Genomic DNA, 23660 nt, shown 5'->3' on the forward strand with positions numbered 1-23660 from the left:
ATCTCAGATTTCATAGGAATTGTCATAATGGAACAGACCAGTGCTACAGCTAATCTAGTAACCTGCGTCTGTCAGTGGCCACTTCCGGACACTTCAGAGGAAGGTACAAAAATCTATCAGTGGACAATTTGGAATAACCTGCCTGTAAAGGAAGTTTCTTCCTAATCTCTCTCAAACAGTTTGGCTCATTCCCCAAAACAATAGGCTTTATAGTTGTTACTCTTTTAATCAATATTTTAACCAACCCCCCCCAAAAAAAATTAAGTAGCTAAAAGACAGTTACCTTTTCCGTAACTGCTGTTCTTCGAGATGTGTTGCTCATGTCTATTTCACAATAGGTGCGCATGCTCGCCATGTGCACCGGTGCCGGAAGTTTTTCCCCTAGCAGTACCCGTGGGGGGGGGGGGTGCCCCAGCAACCACTGGAGTGGCACCTCCATGGCACGGTATAAGGGGAGCTGTGCACTCCCACCACCCTCAGTTCCTTCTTGCCAGACAACTCCGACAGAGGGGAAGGAGGGCGGGATGTGGAATGGACACGAGCAACACATCTTGAAGAATACCAGTTACGAAAAAGGTAACTGTCTTTTCTTCTTCGAGTGATTACTCATGTGTATTCCACAGTAGGTGAGTCCAAGCTATATCTGTTGGAGGTGGGTAGGAGTTCACAAATTCTCGGGACGGAGTACAGCCCTGCCGAATCCGGTGTCACCCCAGTTTGGAAGATGATCGCATAGTGCAAGGTGAATATGTGAACCAAAGACCACGTGGCAACCCTACAAATGTCCTGGATGGGGACGTGGGCCAAGAAGGCAGCCAAAGAGGCTTGTGCTTGAGTCGAGCGTGCTGTCACAATCGGTGGCAGGGGGACAGCCGCCAGATCATACCAGATACAGATGAACGAAGTGACCCAGTTGGAGAGCTGCTGAGTGAAGACCGACCGACCCCTCATGTGCTCAGCCAAGGCGACGAACAGTTGCGAAGACTTTCTGAATGGCCTGGTCCGCTCGAGGTAGAAAACCAGAGCCCATCGCACATCAAGCGTGTGGAGATGGTGCTCCTCACTGGATGCGTGGAGCTTGGGGCAGAGGACCGGTAGAAAAATGTCCTGACCCATGTGATAGGTGGAGACCCCTTCGGGAGGAACGCAGGGTGCAGGTGGAGCTGGATCTTGCCCTTATGGAAAACCATATATGGGGGCTCGGAGGTCAGGGCCCTGAGCTCCGAGACCCACCTGGCCGATGTGATTGCAACCAGGCCACCTTCCACGAGAGGTGGGACCAGTGGCTCAACCAGGGGCCACGTGAGACAGGACAACACCAGGTTTAGATCCCACTGCGGGACCGGGAGGCCGAGCATATGGGAAGAGATGGTCCAACCCCTTGAGGAACCGGCCAGTCATAGCATAGGAGAATACTGTGTGACCCTACACTGGAGGATGAAAGGCGGATATGGCCGCCAGGAGCGCCTTGACTGAGGAGAGCACCAGGCCCTGGGCTCTAAGGTGGAGAAGGTAGTCCAGGATAAGCTGGATCGGGACAGCCACTGGGGAAACACCCCCTCATTCGCCCATCTGGAGAACTGGGACCACTTTGCCAAGCAGGCGTGGCACATGGAGGGCCAGCTGCTTTCTAGGAGGATGCATAGAACCCCTTCTGAGCACGTCCTTTCCTCCCTACCTAACCATTGAGAAGCCACTCTGTGAGGGGGAGAGCCACTAGGTTAGGGTGGAGGCGGCGGCCCCGGTCCTGGGAGAGCAGGTCCGGGTGGAACAGCAACGGCCAAGCAACCGCCAAGTCCGTGAGGGTCCCGTACCAATGTTGCCTGAGCCATGCCGGGGTACTCAGAAGGACCCAGGCCTTGTCCATCTTTATGTTTTTCAGGACCTTGCTGATCAGTGGGAAAGGCCTAGAGAAGGCATATTGACCAGGACAGGAGGAAGGCATCAGAGATAGCGCCCCATCCCAGTCCCCCACTGGAACAGAACCGGGGACAGCGCTGGTTCTGTCAAGGCGCAAACAGGTCCACCTGGGGAGTTCCCCACACTTGGAAAAGCCTGTGAGTCACTTCCGGGTGGACAGACCACTCATGCTGAGAGGAGAAGTCCCTGCTCAAGTGATCCGCCCGTGTGTTCCAGGCACCCGGTAGATGGAAGGCCTGTAGGCAGATGTTGTGGGCTGTACAGAAATCCCACAACCTGATTGCTTTGAGGCAGAGGACTGGGCCCTGCCTTACCTGCTGATATAGAACATCAAGGCCGTGTTGACCGTGAGGACCCTGACCACTCTGCCCTCCAGGTGCGAGTGGAAGGCCACGCATGCCAGCCGTACCGCCCTGAGCTCCTTCACATTTACGTGTAGGGTCAGATCCTGAGCCGACCACAGACCTTGGGCCTGAACGTTCCCCACTTGAGCTCCCCAACCAAGGTCTGACGCATCAGACACCAGTTCCAGCAACAGGGCCCTGCCCCTGAACGGGACCCCTTGGAGCATGTTGCTTGGGGCAGACCACCGTAGGGAGATGATCACCAAGTCGGGTACAGTGAGGACTTTGTCCATCCTGTCCCTGGCCTGGAAGAACTCCAAGGCCAAACAGAGCTGGAGGGGCCTCATCCCGAGTCTGGCGTGACAGACCACGTATGTGCACACCAACACGTGACCCAAGAGCTGGAGGCAGGCTCTGGCTGTTGTCACCGGGAACCTTGTGACCGTGTCGATGAGCCCCTTCAGGGTCTCGAACCCGTCCAGTGGCAGGGAGACTCTGGCTGATCAGGCGTCCAGAAGCGCCCCAATAAACTCTACGCATTGAACTGGGACTAACGTGGACTCGGTGTTGTTTACCAATAGGCCCAAAGCAGTGCATATGGACAGGAGGAGCGTCACGTGATCCCTCACCTGCAACCGGGAGCTGCCCTTGACCAGCCAATCGTCCAGATAGCGAAAGATCTGGACACACACACACACCCCCATCGCCTTTGGTAGGCTGCCACCACCGACATACATTTTGTAAATACCCTGGGGGCAGTGGACAGGCCAAATGGGAGGACCGTAAATTGGTAGTGATTCTGCCCAACCACAAAACTGAGGAAGCGTCTGTGCCCCTCGAATGTATGAATGTGGAAGTACGCGTCCTGCAGATCAAGGGCAGTGTACCAGTCCCCGGGATCCAGGGAGGGGATGATGGAGGAGGGAGACCTGCGGAACTTGAGCTTCACTATGTACTGGTTCAGATCTCGCAGGTCCAGGATGGGCCTGAGTTCCCCATTTGGCCTTCGGGATAAGGAAATAGCGGGAGTAGTACTCCTTGCCTTTGAACTCCCTGGGCACCATTTCCACCGCTCCTAGGCCCAGGAGCCGCCTCATCTCCTGCTCGACCAGAGCTTCGTGCGAGGGGTTCCCCAGAAGGGATGGGAGTGGGGGATGGTTGGGCAGGGAAGTAAACTGTAGGGTGTAGCCCTGGAAATTGGTATTGAGGACCCATCTATCAGAGATCAGCTGTGACCACTCTGAGAGGAAAGCATACAATCGACTGGAGAAGGGAAGCTTTATTGAGGGTGGATCCCTGATAAGACCTGGCAGGGCACCCCCGAGTGTCCCCTCAAAATCACCTCTTCCCCGCCTGCTTGCCCTTGGAGGGCTCAAGTTGGGTGGCAGGCTGAGACTGCTTCTGAGGGCGCCTCTTGTAGTTCCGTGACTTCTTATATGTGGCCTCGTATTTCGGGTGAGTGGCCTGAGCGGGAGTCTGCTGCGGCTTGAATTTAGATTTAGCCAGAGCCAGAACATAGAGACCCAGAGTCTGGAGGGTCGTGTGGGAGTCTTTCATCCCATGCAGCCTTGTATCCGTTTGTTCCGCAAACAGAGCTTTGCCGTCAAACGGGAGATCCTGCATGGAGGTCTCCACCAGCGCTTTGAACTCCTTCCTATTGCGCTCCTGGAGGGAGTCCTCGAACTTGGGCAGGAAGCCCTACAGATTGAACTCATACCTGCCCAGGACAGCCTAGTGGTTTGCCACTAGTAACTGAAAGCTTGAGGACAAATAATTTTTTCTTCCAAAAGAGTCCAGCCTCCGTGAACCTTTATTTTTCAGGGTAGGGGCTGTCTGGCTCTGCCATTCCCTGTGGTTGACAGACTCAACCACCAGGGAGTTGGGCGCCAGGTGGGTGTATAAGTACTCGTGTCCCTTGGCGGGTATAAAGTACTTGCATTCTGCCCTCTTGGAGATGGGGGCCAATGAGGCTGGTGTTTGCCAAAGGGCATTTGAAATTTTTGCCACCCCTTCATGGAGAGGCAAGGCTACCTGCCCGATGCCGAAGAGGACAGCACATTAAACAGAGAGTCCAAGGGCTCCTCCACCTCCTCTGCCTGGAGGTGGAGGCTTGATGCTACACTTTAAGAGTTCTTGAATGACAGAATCATAGAATATCAGGGTTGGAAGGGACCTCAGGAGGTCATCTAGTCCAACCCCCTGCTCAAAGCAGGACCAATCCCCAACTAAATCATCCCAGCCAGGGCTTTGTCAAGCTTGACCTTAAAAATATCTAAGGAAGGAGATTCCACCACCTCCCTAGGTAACGCATTCCAGTGTTTCACCACCCTCCTAGTGAAAAAGTTTTTCCTAATATCCAACCTAAACCTCCTCCACTGCAACTTGAGACCATTACTCCTTGTTCTGTCATCTGCTACCACTGAGAACAGTCTAGAACTCTTTGGAATCCCCTTTCAGGTAGTTGAAAGCAGCTATCAAATCCCCCCTCATTCTTCTCTTCTGCAGGCTAAACAATCCCAGTTCCTTCAGCCTCTCCTCATAAGTCATGTGTTCCAGTCCCCTAATCATTTTGGTTGCCCTGCGCTGGACTCTTTCCAATTTATCCACATCCTTCTTGTAGTGTGGGGCCCAAAACTGGACACAGTACTCCAGATGAGGCCTCACCAATGTCGAATAGAGGGGAACGATCACGTCCCTCGATCTGCTGGCAATGCCCCTACTTATACATCCCAAAATGCTATTGGCCTTCTTGGCAACAAGGGCACGCTGTTGACTCATATCCAGCTTCTCGTCCACTGTCACCCCTAGGTCCTTTTCTGCAGAACTGCTGCCGAGCCATTCGGTCCCTAGTCTGTAGCGGTGCATGGGATTCTTCCGCCCTAACTGCAGGACTCTGCACTTGTCCTTGTTGAACGTCATCAGATTTCTTTTGGCCCAATCCTCCAATTTGTCTAGGTCCCTCTGTATCCTATCCCTACCTGCCACCGTATCTACCTCTCCTCCCAGTTTAGTGTTATCTGCAAACTTGCTGAGGGTGCAATCCACACTGTCCTCCAGATCATTTATGAAGATATTGAACAAAACCGGCCCCAGGACTGACCCTTGGGGCACTCCACTTGATACCGGCTGCCAATTAGACATAGAGCCATTGATCGCTACCCGCTGAGCCCGACAATCTAGCCCTAAAGTCCTCCTGTGGGACGGAGGGCGGCGGGGCCGTAATTGCCTTATCCAGGAAGGGCGAGGAGGCTGGTGCAGTACTCTGGGTGTCCGCCGGCACCAGAAGGTCCACCACCTGGTCGGCCTCCGGGTACGGTGCAGAGGATTGACTCCTTCCTCGGAGGTCTGGAGAGGGAGACCAGTGGTGCTTCTGAGGCTCCGGCCACTGAGCAAGCCCCCACTGGGGGCTGCATCTGAGGCCACAGTGCCCACTGATACCATTGGGCTGGCCACAGGTCCCGGTGCCACTGCACCTGCTGCGGCACCAGCAGAGCCGGTTGTTCAGCCTGGCTGGCCTGGCCCAGCCCATTGATGGACGACTACGAATGGAGGCTGGGCTGACGTACGACCTGCCGCTGTCCTCGGACCTGGAAGAGCGGCAGTGCCAGAAGTGACACTGACCACGGGACTGCGATCCCAATGTGGAGGACTGGTACCATCAGTAATGCCTGCTCTGCTATCAACTCAGACAGGTGGATCCGCGACTGCGAGACGACGGCAATCGACGCCCGGCTGTGGAGGTGATGCCTTGGCAGGGTCTTGGAGCGGGATTCCAAGCAGGAACAGTGTCGATGACCATGCCGTGACCGGCTGTGATAACCCCTCCGAGACGAGGGCCTATGGCGACATCTGCCTCTGTCCCGTCAGTATTCGCTCCTTGAGGTGGAGCAGTGCCGAGAGTCTCGGTCGGACGGAACCCAACCAGACAGCCTAGTGTGAGTCGAGGGCAATCCACGTGGACTTTGCCCTGAACGGTCGCTGGGTGGTGAACAGTGTCGGGAACATTTCCTCGACTGAGACCGGTACCGAGCTGGGGGCGACTGCGGAGATCCCAGCGGTGGCTTGCCTCTGGAGCGTGGAGCCAACATCGGCGGTGCTCCTGGTACCGGCATGGACATAATGTCCTGGGCCACCCGCAGGGCCTCCAGCGTGGAGAGCATCCGGACATCCTGGGAGGCCTGTTCTGAACGTGCCGGGCTACTCCGCTTGACTTGAGACGGAGGCCTAGAGGCTGGTGGGGATTGAGGACTGCCCGACATGGGTCTAGCCTCTGTCCTGGGTTTACTTTGGTGCTGCTGCAAAGAAGGTGTCTTTTTAGCCTTCTTGACATGCCCTGTGGATGGGGAGCAGTGCTGACTGTTCGATGGTGCTGGAGGGTCGCCACACACTGACACTGCGGTAACTGGTGTTGACTGGGAGCGGGGCGCTGGAGTCAGCACCGACTCTATCAGAATAGCCCGGAACCTAATGTCCCTTTCTTTCTTGGTCCGAGGCTTAAAAGACTTGCAAATTTTGCAACGATTGCTGATATTGGCTTCTCCCAAACAGCAGAGACTGTCCACATGCGAGTCACTCCTTGGCACAGATTGCCTATGAGTGTCATACGACTTAAAACCCAGGGCGCAGGGCATGCCCCAGCCTGGGCACTCTAACTAAACAGCTAACTAACTACAGGTACTAACACTGAACCAACAAGCAGTTCTGGGGATGAGCTACAGCAAAGCTGGAGGAGAGTAGTTCCAACGCACCTTCTCTGGCAGCAAGAAGGAACTGAGGTTGGGGGGAGTGTGCAGCTCCCCTTATACCGTGCCATGGAGGCACCATTCCAGGGGTCGCTGGGGCGCTCCCCCCATGGGTACTGCTAGGGGGAAAACTTCCAGCACCAGTGCACGTGGCGAGCATGCACACATATTGTGGAATACACATGAGCAATCACTCGAAGAAGAACTGAAAATTCTGGACCAAATTCTGCATTAGGCCTCTCCCACCAACTTCAGTGGAAGTTGTGTATGTATGTTTAATGGAAGAATTTGAATTGTTTGCATTTAAATGTATGTTACCCAGTTTCTAAAAAATGTTTTGAGTGTGGGAAATATCAGTCTGTGGTTCTGAGCAACACGTGTGCAGTTAAAAACTATGGTGATATAATGCTTGAAAAGTTAGAGAATATTTTTATTTTAAATGTCAAAAGGACAGAAATTTGAGAAGTATAAGGAAACTAGAGCTTAATTCCTACTTTTGCTTAGTGCATGATGAGAGGATTAGAATTGTTAAGATTATGACAAATGGTTAAAGCTTAGTTACAATCATAAATATATGAAGTCAGCTTCTATTGATGAAAGTGAGTGTTAACATTTTCTGAGCCAAGATTCAACAAAGCTAATATAAATGAGCCACTAGTTATTACTTTGCTTATTTATGTTGTTAGATTATTATCCAAGAGGGATTTAATGACACACAGTCCCATAATAAATTCACCAAGATGCCTCTTAATTTTATATCTGTTGAAAACACATAATGGAGACAGCTGATGTTTACGAATGGTCTCTGTTCAATAAGAGTTCTGCAATCTAAATGTACTGTAAGGGGTAACAGTACATGTCTTTCTTCATTTAAACAGTTGCTTCAGCTGTTTGGCCTGTGATCACTTTATAACTATCCCATTTTCACTAACAGTCTAAATACCATTAACATTTGCTGTGGTAATGAAAATTGGCAATTGCACACAAGCAAGTTTATCATATTTTCTACTTACATAAAATACATAATTAATTGGTAACTACTTTTGTTTTGCTTAGAGAATCAAGAGAGTAGAAACCAAAACAGGTTCTACAAGGAAAGACGGACATTTCCTTAAAGACAGATAGAATGTTAAATTGGAGTTAAAATTGGGATTATTCCCAGTCCAGGCAACTAGACACACCCAAAATGGGGTTCCCTGTGCCTCACCCTTCCTTAGGCTAGTAGTAGTAGAGACCACCTACATGAGCTATTCTGGGCTGGCAAGGCGGCCTCCACCACCACTCCAGTGGCCAGGCTGAGGCCTTGCCTCTCCTCAAGCCACCACTACCTGTCTGCAGACAAACTGGGATCTGTCTCAGAAAGGGGAGGGATTGAGCAAAGGACTCTGTGTGGTGGGAGCCTTGCAAAAGCCATGATAACGTGGTGATAATAAGGGTCATTCCCATCTCAAGGTATGTCTACACTACACACTAAGCCTGAGCTCTGACTCAGGTTTGAGCCCACGCCCCCCTTTCATCCACACACAAAACAGTATGACTCAGGTCAGCAAGCAGTCAGGGCCCTGGTCCTCGGACCCTGCTGGGGTGGGGGGGGTGGGGGTGAGTGGTCACAGTCTGAGTCCCGCATCCTAGCCCTGTCATTTTGTAGTGTGGATACAAGTCAAGCCACATACCTGAGTCACAAGGACTGCATAGTGAAGTATGAATGCATTAACACAGCTGAGACACCCAGATCCAGCAATTGTAAACCCAGATTTACAATGCAGTGCAGACATTCAAGCATGGGCTTGGAAACAAAAAGTCCAATACACTGGCTGACACAGACACAGGCTTAGTGTGCAGTGTAGATATACCTTCAGTGTCCTCTGCTAGATTGGTGTTGTCAAGGGTCCCAGAGAAGTGGATTTCAGAGCCCATGAAGATGACTGGGGCAGCTCACACCTCTCTGAGCTAGCGTGTCATGCTGTCTGCAAATGCTGGCAGGTGACACTGCATTGATTACACTCAGGGTCACGTATTCAAGCTTTCCTTTGCAACCAAGAGAACTAGATACATTTTTTTTTTTTTAAATGAAAGCTGATTTTCTGGTTGTTCAGCTTCGCACCCTTACATGGATGCTGAGTACACACAGCTCCCATTTCATTCAACTGAAGTCTGAAAAATCAGGCTCAGGGTGTCTCACGTTGGGCATCCAAAAAAAACAAAGGGCCCAAAAATCATACGCCCCTTTTGAAAATGTGGGTATAAGTGACTTACCTACAGTTACACAGTTATCAGAAGCACAGCTGGGAACAGAATACTCTTGATTTCTACCTCCTGCTCTCACCGCTAGACCACACGTTTAGCTTTAGTTTTTATCCTAATGAAATTAAAGTTTTAGTTGCAGCTGCTTAAATAAAACAAAGGTGCCTGTGACAAAATGTGAACGTTGCCTGAATCGCATGTTTCCTTTTGCCAGGTCCTCTTTATTGCTCAGCATCAAGTGACTCAGATAGGCTTACTTCTTAAAACTTCTCTGAAATTTTATACCATAGAACATTTTAAAAAGACAAAATGCTGCACAGATGAGAGGTGATGCACTGCTATACATAATTTCAGGAGAAATAAATAAGGCTATGCTCACCCCACCAGTACCAAGTAATTCAAATGATTTCAACGACCTCTTATAGCCTTCTTTCACTCAGATTAGAAGATACTTACTGGAATTCTGTCACTTAAGCATGAACAGAAGCACAATGCAGAAAGCAGCAAAACCAGCAAACTCAGTTTAGAGGCAATGGACAGGAGTCCAATGCAATGAGACATTGTAGTCAGTCTAGAATTCAAACAAAAAAACAATTATATAATATGTTAATACACATTCTTCACAGTTTTCAACATTACTATTCCACATTCTGCAGTTGAGTATTATATTTATTAGACACACAAGGTGGCGGAGGCAATATCTTTTACTGGACCAACTTCTATTGGCAAGAGAGACACGCTTTCAAGCTACATAGACTTGGATCTGAAGAAGAGCTCTGGTAGCAAATTTAGGGCCTGTCTTTGGGCCTTTTCACATCCCAGCTATGTTTTTGTTAACATGAGGTATCCAATATTCTACCCCTCCACATGAAGGTGCACCTTTCTGTGAAGTATCATGATATAATCTGCAAGCAAAATCCCACAGCCTTACTCTGGCAAAACGTCCACAGAGGTCAACAAGAGTTTTGCCTGAATTAGCACTGCAAATTTGGGTCTTTCTATTTCCTGTGGCAACTCCAAAGAAGTGACTGAGGAGCTCAAGTGGAGTTCAAGACTGAGGCATTTCAACCACAAGGTAGGGTATGGGAACAAGGCTTTCCTTGGTCATCACCACTGTCTCAAAACAAGAGAGACTGAAAACCTTTGGTGCCAGTTCAGCTGTGTCAATGGGGAAGGTACAGATTCCTGCTGAAACCCATAACCCAGCCCTAACATGAATAATAATAAATAAAACAGCAGTAAGTCAGTTTTTCAGAAGGAGGGCAAAGAAGATGCTGTTCCTTAGCCAGTGCTTCAGTTTCTGAACTAGGCCACTGTAATATGCGATACATAAGGCTATGATTTAACTGGGAATTGGTCCTGCTTCGAGCAGGGGGTTGGACTAGATGACCTTCAGGGGTCCCTTCCAACCCTGATATTCTATGATTCTATGATTTAGTCATGGAGGTCATGGAATCTATTACTTCCAGCGACCTCTGTGACTTCAGCCTGCAGTGGTTGGGAGCTGCAGGGTCCCCCGCCACCCATGGGGGCGGGGAGCTGCGGGATACCCCTGCTGCCTCTGGCGGCCCCCAGAACTCCCAGCTGTCAAGGGAACCCCCGAGCTCCTGGCCACTGGGGAGGAACCACCAAGCTCCCGGCTGCTGCAGGTTCCCAGAGCTGCGGGTGGTAGGGGTACCCTGCAGCCTCCAGCTGCCGCAGGCAGCTCCTAGCCCCTGTGCAGCTACCTGCTTCAGGCAGTGTGGAGACCCACAGATCCCCATGTTGTCATGGATATCGTTAATAAACATCACGGACAGGTCACAGCTTCCGTTAATTTTTCTTTTTAGCCCATGACCTGTCCGTGACTTTTACTAAAAGTATCTGTGACAAAATCTTAGCCATAGAGATTCACTATGACCAGTTGCACTGGTTTCTCATCTGGGCCACAGAGTACAGCACTATTGTGGCCTCATTCCTAAATTTCTCAGGAGACATTGTTGTGTGATTTCAGCCAATGCCATCTGCTTCTAAGGGCATGTCTACACTACCCGCCAGATCGGCGGGCAGCGATCGATTCACCGGGGATCAATTTATCGCATCCAGTCTAGACACGATAAGTTGACCCCTGAGAGCTCTCCTGTCGACTCCTGTACTCCAGCTCCGCAAGAGGCGCAGGCGGAGTTGACGGGAGAGCGGCAGCAGTCAACTCACCGCGGTGAAGACACCACGGTAAGTTGATCTAAGTACGTCAACTTCATCTACATTATTCATGCAGCTGAAGTTGCATAACTTAGATCGATCCCCCCCTAGTGTAGACTAGGGCTCAGAGGAATGGGCTGAAAGATACAAATGCTGACCAAAAACCACATATAATTTTTCCCCTCCCACAATTCTTAACAGCAATTGCTGTTCACCATACAGGAAACAGATTTTTGTTCTGTTATAAAAGTGAAGACACAAGTGAACATAGAAAAATTAATTTATCCCCAAAAGAAAAACTGAAAATCTGATAAGAAGTAAGAAGTTCTCCAAAGCAGTGACAGAGAACTTACAGCTCACTAAAAATAAAACTCAAATGTACTGATAAGACCGGTGACAAATCACAATACAGCTCTCTAAGGCTACAAGATTGTGCCTGCCTAGAATGCTGCATGCCCCAAAACATTTAACATCTTGTGTAGTTTACAGTTAAGCAGGAAGAGTTAGATGTTAAATGTAAGGTGCTATGTTCATAGAGAGAAGCATCCATATCTTGCCACCTTGTTACAGGACAGAAACATTCAGATGTAGTAAGACATTTTCAGACTAAATTTTAAAAGCGTGTGTGCGTGTGTGTGTGTATTTGCAAAACAACACAAACTTTTCCCCTGTCCACAAAAATGACTTTGAGACTTCATAAGCTTGCTGCATTTTTAAAACGTTTTAGCTGTTAGATTTGCTTTGTTTCTTACATCTTGTAGCAGCTGAAAATGGAAGGATGGGGATCTATATATGGTTCCAAACAGATGATAGGATTTGTAATAAACTTGCTGTTTTCCAATATAAAAAATTAAGGAAATTTGCACAGGTGTAATTACCAATGTAAATTCCCTTAACATAGAAAGAGCCTTTGTTTTAAATTATCCTCTACCTTTTCTCATAAAAAATTAGGTGCTAAAGAGGCTACAGACACCCAGACTCAGAAATACTTTTGTTCCCAAGAAGCAAGTGCTCATGCCATAGCATGCAATGTTTTCAGTGGTGTGGCTCATTACCGGCTGAGAGGTTCCACTACAAGAAAGTTCTGTTCAAGAGCTTCTGAAAACCTCATCTGTATTGGTGGCTACAGTAACAGTGCTTCCGTTATGCTCTCTATTAGCAGAGACATTTTACTAATGTTACTAGTTGTGCATCAGTAACTGCTGCACAGCTCCGTGAGTGCAGCCAGTAGAGGCCTAGTGACACAATTCAAAAGAATTCAACAACAGGAACATATTTCATGAATTCTTACTGCGGCTGGGTACGCACCATTCTTTTGTGTTTTAACTCTCAACGTGCAGTGTGTGTTATGTGCTTCCAATACCTCTATAAGAAACATTATCTGAATTTTGATCAGCCATGCTATAGGAGCACATACCACTGTGCCCTTGTCTTGTGCTTGACTTCTCTTGTGCCCTTGCCATAGACTTAAAGGCCAGAAGGGACCATTGTGATTATATAATCTGACCTCCTGCACATTGCAGCCCACAGAACCTCACCCACCCACTCCTATAATAGACCCATAACCTCTGGCTGAGTTACTGAAGTCCTCAAAACACGATTTAAATACTTCAGATTACAGAGAATCCACCATTTACACTAGTTTAGTGCAAGTGACCCATGCCCCATGCTGCAGAGGAAGGTGAAAAACTCCCAGGATCTCTGCCAATCTGACCCAGGGGGAAATTTCTTCCTGACCCCAATTATGGCAATCAGCTAGACCCTGAGCATGTGAGCAAGACCCACCAGCCAGACACCTCTACTCTATGTTGCAGCCAACAGAAATAACAGAAAGTATAATAGTCCTATCCCTGTTCTCAGCTAAAGATCAAGGAAGTAATACTGAGATTATAGCAGCCTTGCAAAATTGTTAGGAAAGCTTACCAGCCCAAGCACAAAATCTATCCCACTGCCCTTCACCAAAATGGCTAGTCATAATTAAAATACTAATGATATTTTACTCACTCATCAGCAAGACTCACTCTTGTCAGGTACAACTTTGCAAGGCTGCATTATAGAATGATAAAACTTTTAGTGAAATTTGAACATGGATCTTGATTGCCTCATGCAAGCTGCTGAAGCACCTCAACTTGCACTGGCTTCAGTGGAATTTGAGAGCACTCAGACTCTGACAGGATGAGGGCCCTAATATGGTTGGGTTTTGGTTTTTTGTTTTTAGTTGTTTTTTTTTTTTAAAACAGTAAAGGTTTTAAAAGATGAATGCCTAATATGGATATTACTCAGAATGTTACAGGTCACCTATGTGTCAACTTGAGATACTAGTTTCAATGTAGCTATGATGATCAAAATCAAATATGGTATCATCTTAATGGGGAGTCTCTTTCCGGTCATTCCAGACAAACTAATTTGACATTCTAGAAAGTTTTTACTATCTTTAACTATTATGAACCTATGAAATGACCGACAAACATAACAAAGCTAAACTAATTCAGGAAAACATGGAAGTGATGCCTCCTCACCAAAGCATTCTTTGCATCTGAAAAAGACATGTTTACTTGGGGTGGGGGGAAGGAAGCCATCCAAAGGAATACTGTAGAAAGATTACCATATAGGTAAAGCACATGCGTTTTGTTGAAATAATCAACTGCTTAAGATCCCAGATCAATAACAATATTGCAATGCAAAATTTAAAACGTTTTCAATAAATGTTTTAAATAAACTACTTGAAAATTATTCATGTTATTTTTATACCATAGCACCCAAAAGGCAAACAATCAGGATCAGGCTCCTAATGTATTCGGTGGTATATAATCACACAGGAAGATTCTAGGAAAACGTATCTGTGCTGTCCTGAAAATTTCTGCTTAGTGTCCACAGATCTATTACAAACGGTAGGTACTTTACCCTGCTTGCAATTTGGGGGCAGAACCATACCTGTCGGTCACTGGCAGCAAGGGAACACCTTAGCTACCCAAAGTTCCCTCCAGCTGAGAATTTCCACAGCCAAGATCATTCCATTCTACTTTCCTAAATTACAGAATGTGTTAACTATGCTTTGAAGAAAAGGCATAGCAATTTCTCCTAATGCAGAACCTGGGACTAATCTCCCCTAACATCCCCAAAGTCAGGTTTCATTTTTTAATTTCCATCTCTGTTCTGGATGATGCATTTGTACTCAGGGTAGGCCAAATCTGTGAACATTACTACTTGAAGGACATTTCAGGATAAGCACAGATACATTTTCCTGTTCATCATCATGATAAGGTCCACAGATCTGTTACAATGGTGTTTTCACAGCAATGGGCCTCCAGGATAAAAAGCAGGATCTCCCTTTAAACACGGACATAGACTCATAGGACTGGAAGGGACTTCGAGAGGTCATCTAGTCCAGTCCCCTGCACTCATGGCAGGACTAAGTATCTAGACTATCCCTGACAGGTGTTTGTCTAAACTGTTCTTAAAAATCTCTAATGGAGAGCCCACAACCTCCTTAGCCAATTTATTCCAGTACTTAACCGCCCTGACAGTTAGGAAGTTTTTCCTAATGTCCAACTTAGACCTCCCTTGCTGCAAATTAAACCCATTACTCAGAGGTTAAGAACAGTTTTTCCTCCCTCCTCCTTGTAACAAACTTTTATGTAGTTGAAAATTGTTATGTCCTCTCTCATTCTTCTCTTTTTCAGACTAAACAAACCCAGTTTTTTCAATCTTCCCTCATAGGTCATGTTTTCTAGACATCCTAAATATGGAAATTATGTGTCTTCCCCTGGGCATTGAGGCATGAACAAAATACTTCTGCAAAAACTGGCATTGGTCAGAGTTTGGATGACCAATATACAGAATGTGGTGACATTATGTATTGATGGCCACGTGGCCACCTAGCAAATCTCAATGCAAGAGACATGACTTCTCTACCTGAGATGGTCGGCATTCCTACAGATTGGTCTTTGATATCTGAAAGAAGGAAGAATGTTTCTTGAATTTACTTTCAGAATGAATGCTGTGACAGTTGTGAGGACTACTTGGCTGAATTAAAAAGTACAATAGTTGGCCTCATTAGAGAGAGTTCCCATCTTCACCAACTCCTTTAATCGGAAAGGGTTGTTATTAGGACATCTACTTTAAGGGATAGGAAGTATGAGGGCCTACAGGAGTGCAATTGGGGTAGTGCTATAAGAACCAGAATACATTTCTGAGGCTGAGCGCTGTAACTCTGCAGGGCTGGAATCAGGACAGTTGTCCTAAGAAAGCCTTTAACGTTGGGATTTTTGCACAAAACTTTCATTTCCTTGCTGAGAACATTGTAGTACAGAGACTTGACCTTTTGCTTTGACACTCTCATGCACAGACATTAGAATCCTCCTAGACTCTAGAGGAATTTGAGACAATGTTTCATCCTTTAATGCAGTTAAAACATGGACTCTGCTTCAGCCAGTAGAATAAGTTCTATTTGTTCACTTCTCTCTAGGCTCCATGACACTGATAATCACTTCATCCAAGTATCTATTCTGAATCAATCTGGTGCTGGATGGAGCACTGGGTTTTGACAATTGCAGACTTCCTCTGCAAGGTAGAGACAGCTAAGGCTCAAAGTTACCTTAATCAAGCCTGAGAACCATAACCTCTTCAGACAGAAAGGCAAACTGCAACATTGTTCCCAATAGGATTCACTAAAAACTGGATTTTTGTTTCTCTGACACCACTTGCTTTTCTTTATGACCAACTTAATCTTTTGTTAACATTCTTCTGAGAGGAGATCTTGTACCTAATGGAATTCATCCTCAACACAGGCTTCTGACTGACTACCCTGGCACCCATAGGTCTGTTTATCATGAATCCAAGATATTCTACAAGCCATGTCGTTCTGTATAGTTGTTTCAGCTCTATCACGTTCTGTAAAGAGCTCTGATTAGCAAAATTTACCAGGAAGAAGCAAGAGTAAAATTCCTTCTTTCTTAACACCAGTATTAATATTACCGTTATCCTGGACGCACTTGTCAGATCAAATGGTAATGATGAGAACTGGAAGGGGAAGGGGGGAAAGCTGCCATCACATGAAAGTTCTGTAGAATGATAAAATGGGAATGGAAAGATGAGTCCCCTTTAGGAACTTGTTCAAATGTTTCAGATGGATCTAGCTGATTCGCTATGGCTAGAAATAGGATGGGGAACAGCCCTTGATGGGAATGGGTTATATCACTCTGATTTGAAGTAAATAATGGATGGTTTCATTCATATTCTAGCATTTCACTGGGTAACTTCAGCTCCCAAACAAGACACTTATTAAGAGGGAGCAGGAGACATAGTCCTTTCCTTTTGCCTCTGGCTTTTCTTGGCCTATCTCACTCCCTGAAGCCTGCAGGGGTATCAACCTCCACAAAAACACCACAGAGCTGAGTGAACAATCTTCCCAAAAGAGAAGAGAAGCCCTAGGACGGGGTGGGTGAACTTTTTGGCCCGAGGGCCACATCGGCATTGCGAAACTGTATGGAGAGCCGGGTAGGGAAGGCTGTGCCTCCCCAAAGAGTCTGTCCCCCACCCCCTCCCACTTCCTGCCCCCCTCAGAACTCCCGACCCATCCAACACTCCTTGTCCCCTGACCACCCCCTCCCGGGACCCCAACCCCTAACCACCCCCCAGGTCCACATCCCCCTACCCAATCCCCCCTGCTCCCTGACTGCTCCGACCCCTATTCACACCCCAGGCCCCAGACAGGCCTCCCCCACCCCAGGATTCCCACACCTATCCAAACCCCCCTGCTCCCTGTCCTGACTGCTCCCCCCAAACCTCTGCCCCATCCAACTGCCCCCTGGAACCCGTTGCCCCTTATCCAACCTCTCCCCCCCTTACCATGCTGCTCAGAGCAGCAAAGCTCCACCGCCCGGCCAGAGCCAGCCATGCCGCCGCTGCGCTGCCCAGCAGGAGCGGTGGGCCAGAGCGCTGGCAGGACATTGCGCTGAGGCTGCCGGGGAGGGGGGAGAGCGGGGGACAGGCTGGCGGCTAGCCTCCCCGGCCAGGAGCTCAGAGGCCGAGCAGGACAGTCCCTCAGGCCGGATGTGGCCCACGGGCCGTAGTTTGCCCACCTCTGCCCTACGATAATGGCTGGGTATGTGAAAGACACATTATTGAGACAAACTGTTAGTCAGAAATTGGAAATACAAGGCTGGAATTTCCTTCAGAAAAGCCCTGCTGCTGGGGTGTGATGGTGGGCATTCCCCTGCAGCCAGTGACTGACAGGTCTGCTTCTGCCCCCAAGCTGCAAGCCAGATGAAGTACTCACTGCAACGAAGCTGTGAAACTTAGCTTGACCAACCCTGCAAACATTTAAGCATGTGCATAATATTATTCTCATAAGCATTTCCCATTGACAACTCACATGAGTAAAATTATGCATGTGCTAAATCTTTTACAACAAGGGTCCTCAACTTTTTTCTTTCTGAGGCCCCCCCCAACATGCTATAAAAACTCCACAGTCCACCTGTGTCATAATAGCTGATTTCCTGCATATAAAAGCCAGGGCCGGAGTTAGGGGGTAGCAAGCAGGGGAATTCCCTGGGGCCCCATGCCACAGGGGCCCCCAGGAAGCTACATTGCTCAGGCTTCAGCCTCAGCCCCAGGTGGCGGGGCTCAGGGACCTGGACTTCAGTCCCATGCGGTGGGGGTTCAGCTTTCTGCCCTGGGCCCCTGCAAGTGTAATGCTGGCCCTTCAAGCTGCTGTAAATGTTTTCTCTTTCAGAGACTCCTGGCAAACACATGTCAGCAGCACTTACAGTCACCACCAGGCCTTTAAAGTAACATGAAAAATCTAATTAGTTATTTAGATTACAATGTTTATGCAAACAACCTCACAGTTTAATTTTAAACATCATTTAGTCAATTAATTTACTTAATGAATTCCTTCAGAACCTTAGACAATCACAGAAAACAGTACTCTCCAGAGGGCACCCACATGGCTTTATTCATTTGTGATCTGTTGTCTGAGCAAGGAAGAGCCAGGCACAGAATAGGAGATGCAGAACCACTGCTATCTATCGTCTTGTTATATTGCAGCTGTCTGTGCCTTGTCTAGTGGCTCACTGGATCCATCTCAGGGGTGCCCAAATCCTGCCCTAATGCAGGTTGCTTTGGAAACTTGAAAGGAGGAAGAGGGCTGCAGCTGATCTGCCTAAAATGGTGCAGGTATCCTATGTCCGCATCTTTAATACCGAGGGGCAGCCCATTAAAACTACACGTCTCACATTCAGTGTTCCACCTTAAAGAAACCTCCCATTCAGCTCAAGATGGAGTATTTTAAGATGCATCCTCAAAACTCTGAGGACCCTCCTATTGATCTGTACTCATAAGAATGGCCATATGGGGTCAGACCAAAAGTTCATCTAGCCTATTATCTTGTCTTCTGACAGTGGCCAATGCCAAGCGCCCCAGAGGAAATGAACAGAACAGGTAATCACCAAGCGATCAATCCCTTGTCGCCCATTCCCAGCTTCTGGCAAACGGAAATTAGGGACACCATCCCTGCCAATAATGGACCTTTTCTCCATAAATTTATCTTGTTCTTTTTTGAATCCTGTTAGTCTTGGCCTTGACAACATCCTCTGGCAAGGAGTTCCACAGGTTGACTGTGCAATACAATGATCAAATTGTATTCTTGGAGGAATACTGCGTCACTGTGCATGTGAAGAATTTATGTGCCCTGCAGATTTCTTTGCTTCCCTGCAGAAAAATGACTTTCTGACCAGGAAGCAAAGAGAAGCTGCAAAAGTGGTCAAGCACTGCTCCCCAGCAATACGGGTGCGTTGTTTTGGGTCCCCGGAGCACCCAGCGGAGTGGTAAACAACTGGAGGGGTAGGGCTGCGGATGCCCAAACCAGGGGCTCCTACCCTGCCAGGCTCAGCTACTAGGCTCAGCTACTAGTCCCAGCTGGGCTGGGGAGGATGGGACTTCCTCTTCCCCTGTAAGGAGCGTCCAGGGCTGAATCAGACCCACCCCCAGAAACCACTCCAGCTGCAGGAAACACTGCACCCATCACCCCCATAGCTCCTTAGCTGTGGGGAGAAGAGGTCACCGTACAGGGAGCTGCTCCCCCATCCACGCAACCCCCATGCATCCGGACCCACCTCATACCCAGATTGCCCGACCAAGCCTCACCTCTTGCACCCAGAACTCTCTCACTCACCCCCCTGAACCCGAACCCACACCCTGCCAAGCATCAGCCTCTGCATCCAGAGCCCCCTTGCACCCAGACCCCACCCTCTGCCAAGGCCCACCCCTGCATCCAGACCGCCCCCTGCACTCAAACCCCCACCCCAAAGAGTCCCACCCCACATGCACCTGGACCACCCTGACTATACCCCCAGACCCAGACTCGCACCCCACTGAACCCTACTAAACCAACACCCGGACTTGCACCCCACCGCCAGCACCTGGATCCCACGTGCTGAGTCCTCCATACCCACACACACATCCCCACTGAGCCCCAACCACCTTCACCTCGACCTCTGTGTCCCATTGTGTCTGCACCCAGAACCCCACAAACTGCAATGAGCCCCTGTTCATCCAGATCTCCCTTGCACCCAGTCCCCCCACTAAGCCACCCACACCCAAATCACTCCACACCTGGATCTCCCTACACTAAGCCCCTCCCTACTTGCATCCTGCTGGGCTGAGCCTGCCTGCCTGCATCTAGTCTGCTTGGCACAGAGGGGCAGGGCCCCAGGGTATTTCTGGGACAGTCTTGGCCCCTGCGCTGCGTCAGGGTACGGTGCAACTCTACCACCAAGTCCATGTCCAGAGGTGAGGGGGTGCAGGGTCATCTCCTACCTCTGTGCAGTCAGTGGCCTGTGCTCCCCACTGCCATGCTGGAGCCCCCACATGTATTTATTGACAAATAAAATTGGCAGAATTTTGCAGAATTTTAAAATATTGTGTGCAAAATTTTAAGTTTTTTGGCGCAGAATACCCTCAGAAGTAAAACTGAGGTCACAAAAGAAACAAATCAAAAGAGCAATGGGTTAACAATGATATAGCTCAAATTATCATCAAATGACTGCAGCAGGTAATCAGATAGATCATGAGGCTGACAATAAAGACCACTTTTATTAATCCTGCATCAGGAAACTGAAGGAAGCAACTGTTTTGCCTCAGTCTAAACCCACCCTCCCACCCAAAAGGATCTTGCTCATGGCAGTGAGACTGATTCAGCTGGTTAAGGACATAGCAGCCTCTTGTGGTTTCTAACCATTAGCAAAAGATATCACCAGGAGCAGTAAAATCACCTTAGCTATTCTTAAGGAAGTGTAGAGATCAAAGTGGTTTCTGAAGTTCCTCCTCATTGCTACTCCACACTTCCTCCTTAAATCTCACCATTGTTATGGTAACTAATGTTCTATTCTTATTTCCCCACAGCCCAGAGCTTGTAAGTTTACCAAGTTATTTCAGAATGAAGAGTTTCAATGAATATGCTCACACCTGATACTCTAGGAGCTTCAAATAGCACTCTTCCTTAACCAAGGAGGCACCTGGAAGGATTCCACAGCAGAATTAGGATTTAGGCAATCATTACGCATGCTGTTCCCAAAAAAGGCTGCAACCTCCCCATCCCCTCCCTCTAACAGAACAAGGAGACATCTCTCCCTCCATAATTAAGACGGGGGAGGAGGGAGAGATACTTAACAGGACAATGAGTTCCAGTGCCTTCATGGTCTTGTGATCTCTGACTTGTATGACTGCAGTTGCTGGAACCAGGTGGTGGAGGACCTTGGTGATACCACCTGATGTTGCCAAGGGTCTCTCATGCAGTTTCAGACTGGCCAGGCTGGCAGCCAGTGACCAAAGTCTTCATCTTCTCTTCCCCTAGCCTGATTGCACAGGGGAACTAAGAGGGGTACTTCTTGCAGATGATGATGGTAAACTGAGAAAGCACACCACCATTCTTCATAGTATTGACCATTATAGGGGCAATTCCACCTTACTCCACCACCTTGGGCACTATCTCAATAGTCTAGGGGCCGATCAGGTGGACCATCCGCCCTGGGTGTGGTCTACATGGTCCAATCCTGTTGTAATGAGCAGCAAGCAGGCCTAAGGTCACTAATGGAAAATCTCACTCAGGATGAACATTGTCTGGAAAGATCCACTGTTGCAACCCTTGGCATATGTTGCCTCAGATATAAAAACAGGAGCTGTGTGAGGCCAATTCTGAAGACATTACTACAAGCATCCAGGGTGGATAAAAATCAATGATTTTTTAAAAAAAAATTTAATTTTTTTGTTTACAATCGGATTTTTTTGATAAAATGCATAAAATGCATCCAGAAATCATCCCTGCATAATACCAACTATAATAAACTTCAGAGCTAAGGGCAAACCATTCAAGAAATATATGTTTGCTGATGAGATTTTAAAGAAAAAGTCACACCAGTGAACTGGTGGAAGTCACTTAAGCACTTGGATTCAGAGACTGATGAAGTGATAATCTCACTTTGAACAGCAGTAGCTTCTTCTGCCGGCGTAGAAAGAATATTTTCCTCCTTTGGACTAATTCATTCCAAACTGAGAAATTGTTTGGGACCTGAAAAAGCAGAAAAGCTTGTTTTTCTTTTCCAGATTCTGAACAAACAGGAAAATGAAGGTGAACACGACTGAGTTAGCTGCAGAAGCCAATATTTTATTTTAAGTTTCTCATGTTGACCTGGCTGACATTTTTTTAAAAAATATTTCATATAACTATTTTAGTTTAAAACAATTTTAACAAAAACAAACCTGATTTTAAAACACTTGAATGTTTAAAAGAACAGGAGTTCTTAGCATAAGCTCTAATAAATTTGTTAGTCTCTATGGTGCCACAAGTACTCCTGTTCTTTTTGCGGATACAAACTAACACGGCTGCTACTTTGAATGTTTAACTACATTCAAAAATTCATATGCTTGTTTTGTTAAAATATGTTTTCTGTTGAAGAAAAAAAATCTAGAATACATAATGTTGTTGTTTTAGTTAAATAAAACAATTTAAATGTCTGTTTCATGATGTTCTCCTCCTAATACAGCATGGCAAGAAAATCCTCCAAATATTAATGATTAAGCTGTTGAATTGGAGATATTTATGAAGTGATTGGGAGGTGAACTATCTGCTTCAATTACCTTTGGTAAATGAAATTTTCAGAAAATGAATGATTGTTTGGTTAAGCTGTAAAACTAATCTGAAAAGTTTTCAAAATAAATCACTTAAATATATAGTCTGTACCTTCTAAAAATGAAACCTACATCTATCTCTGAGTTGTGAAGAATATGTATTAAAGTTATACCAACCAACAAGAATGCACTTTTATGTAGAAATCCATGATTAAATCGAGTCTTCCTGACTAGTGATCTAAATCATGATTTAAATCAATTTGATTTAAATCAAATCCACCCTGCAAGCCTCCATCTCACGTAAACTGACATGGGACCCGCTCTTGGCATTAAATGTCCATTATAGGCCTAAGCAGTTTCTTAAAAATAGGTAGTGATCTAGTCACATCCATGCTGGCTCTCATACATCCGCTTACATTCCCTCAACATATTTGAAATAAATTTAAGGAATTTATGACAGGCTGTCATCTCTTTCAACAAGCAAGAAAATTAGAGTAATAGTTATGAGACCTCAACTAGATACAAGTTTATGACTTGCTCCAGTAACTTGACCTGAAACAAAGAGTTGCTTATACATCTTAGCAATATAAACTCCATTTAATAAAAAGCTATTAAAAGTTTATGACAACTAACAATTCTCACTTGGGCTATTCCTCTCACCATGCCTCATCAGCAAGGGTAGATCATCATCATTATACATTTATATTACAGTAGCACCTAGAGGCCAACCAGGCCAGGCACCTATTGTGCTAGGTGCTGTACAATCATATGGTAATGGATTCCTTGCCCCGAAGAGCTTACAGCCTGAAAGGGCTGATGTTGTTTCCATTACTGGCTTTTACACCAGCTAACTCCTCTCCCTGGCTGCCCCTATGCCGGCACTTTTCTTGAAATCCCCAACACTGGTGTAGCACCAGTCCAGCTCCACCGGATTGAGCAGCAGTTGGAGTGCTAGCATAGACAGAGCACAAGTGTTTTTACCAACATGAAGTCTAACCCCACGCGAAGATCTAAATAGCAGGGGGGGGGGGGGGGGGGGACACGACGGACACTACACTGGTACTCCCACAGATGCTAGCAGTGGTGGATTTGCACTGGT

The 23660-nt window shown here is 47.3% G+C and overlaps 1 protein-coding gene across 8 annotated transcripts in view; it reads right to left on the minus strand.

Moving 5' to 3' along the window:
• SIL1 (SIL1 nucleotide exchange factor) overlaps nucleotides 1–23660 on the minus strand; it is a 213668-nt gene that overhangs the window by 150193 nt on the left and 39815 nt on the right. For 5 of the 8 annotated variants that reach the window (XM_077824245.1, XM_077824251.1, XM_077824246.1 and 2 more), the window contains one exon: nucleotides 9707–9821. In XM_077824245.1, coding sequence (XP_077680371.1) covers nucleotides 9707–9811 — 105 coding nt within the window. In that variant the 5' untranslated portion in view covers nucleotides 9812–9821. Of the gene's footprint in view, nucleotides 1–9706; nucleotides 9822–16408; nucleotides 16495–20899; nucleotides 20919–21911; nucleotides 22002–23660 lie in introns of those variants that run through there. The other 3 variants (XM_077824249.1, XM_077824247.1, XM_077824253.1) reach the window with 3 other exon arrangements.

The sequence above is a fragment of the Eretmochelys imbricata genome, chromosome 8 (assembly GCF_965152235.1).
Source record: "Eretmochelys imbricata isolate rEreImb1 chromosome 8, rEreImb1.hap1, whole genome shotgun sequence".
Classification (NCBI taxonomy): domain Eukaryota; kingdom Metazoa; phylum Chordata; order Testudines; family Cheloniidae; genus Eretmochelys; species Eretmochelys imbricata.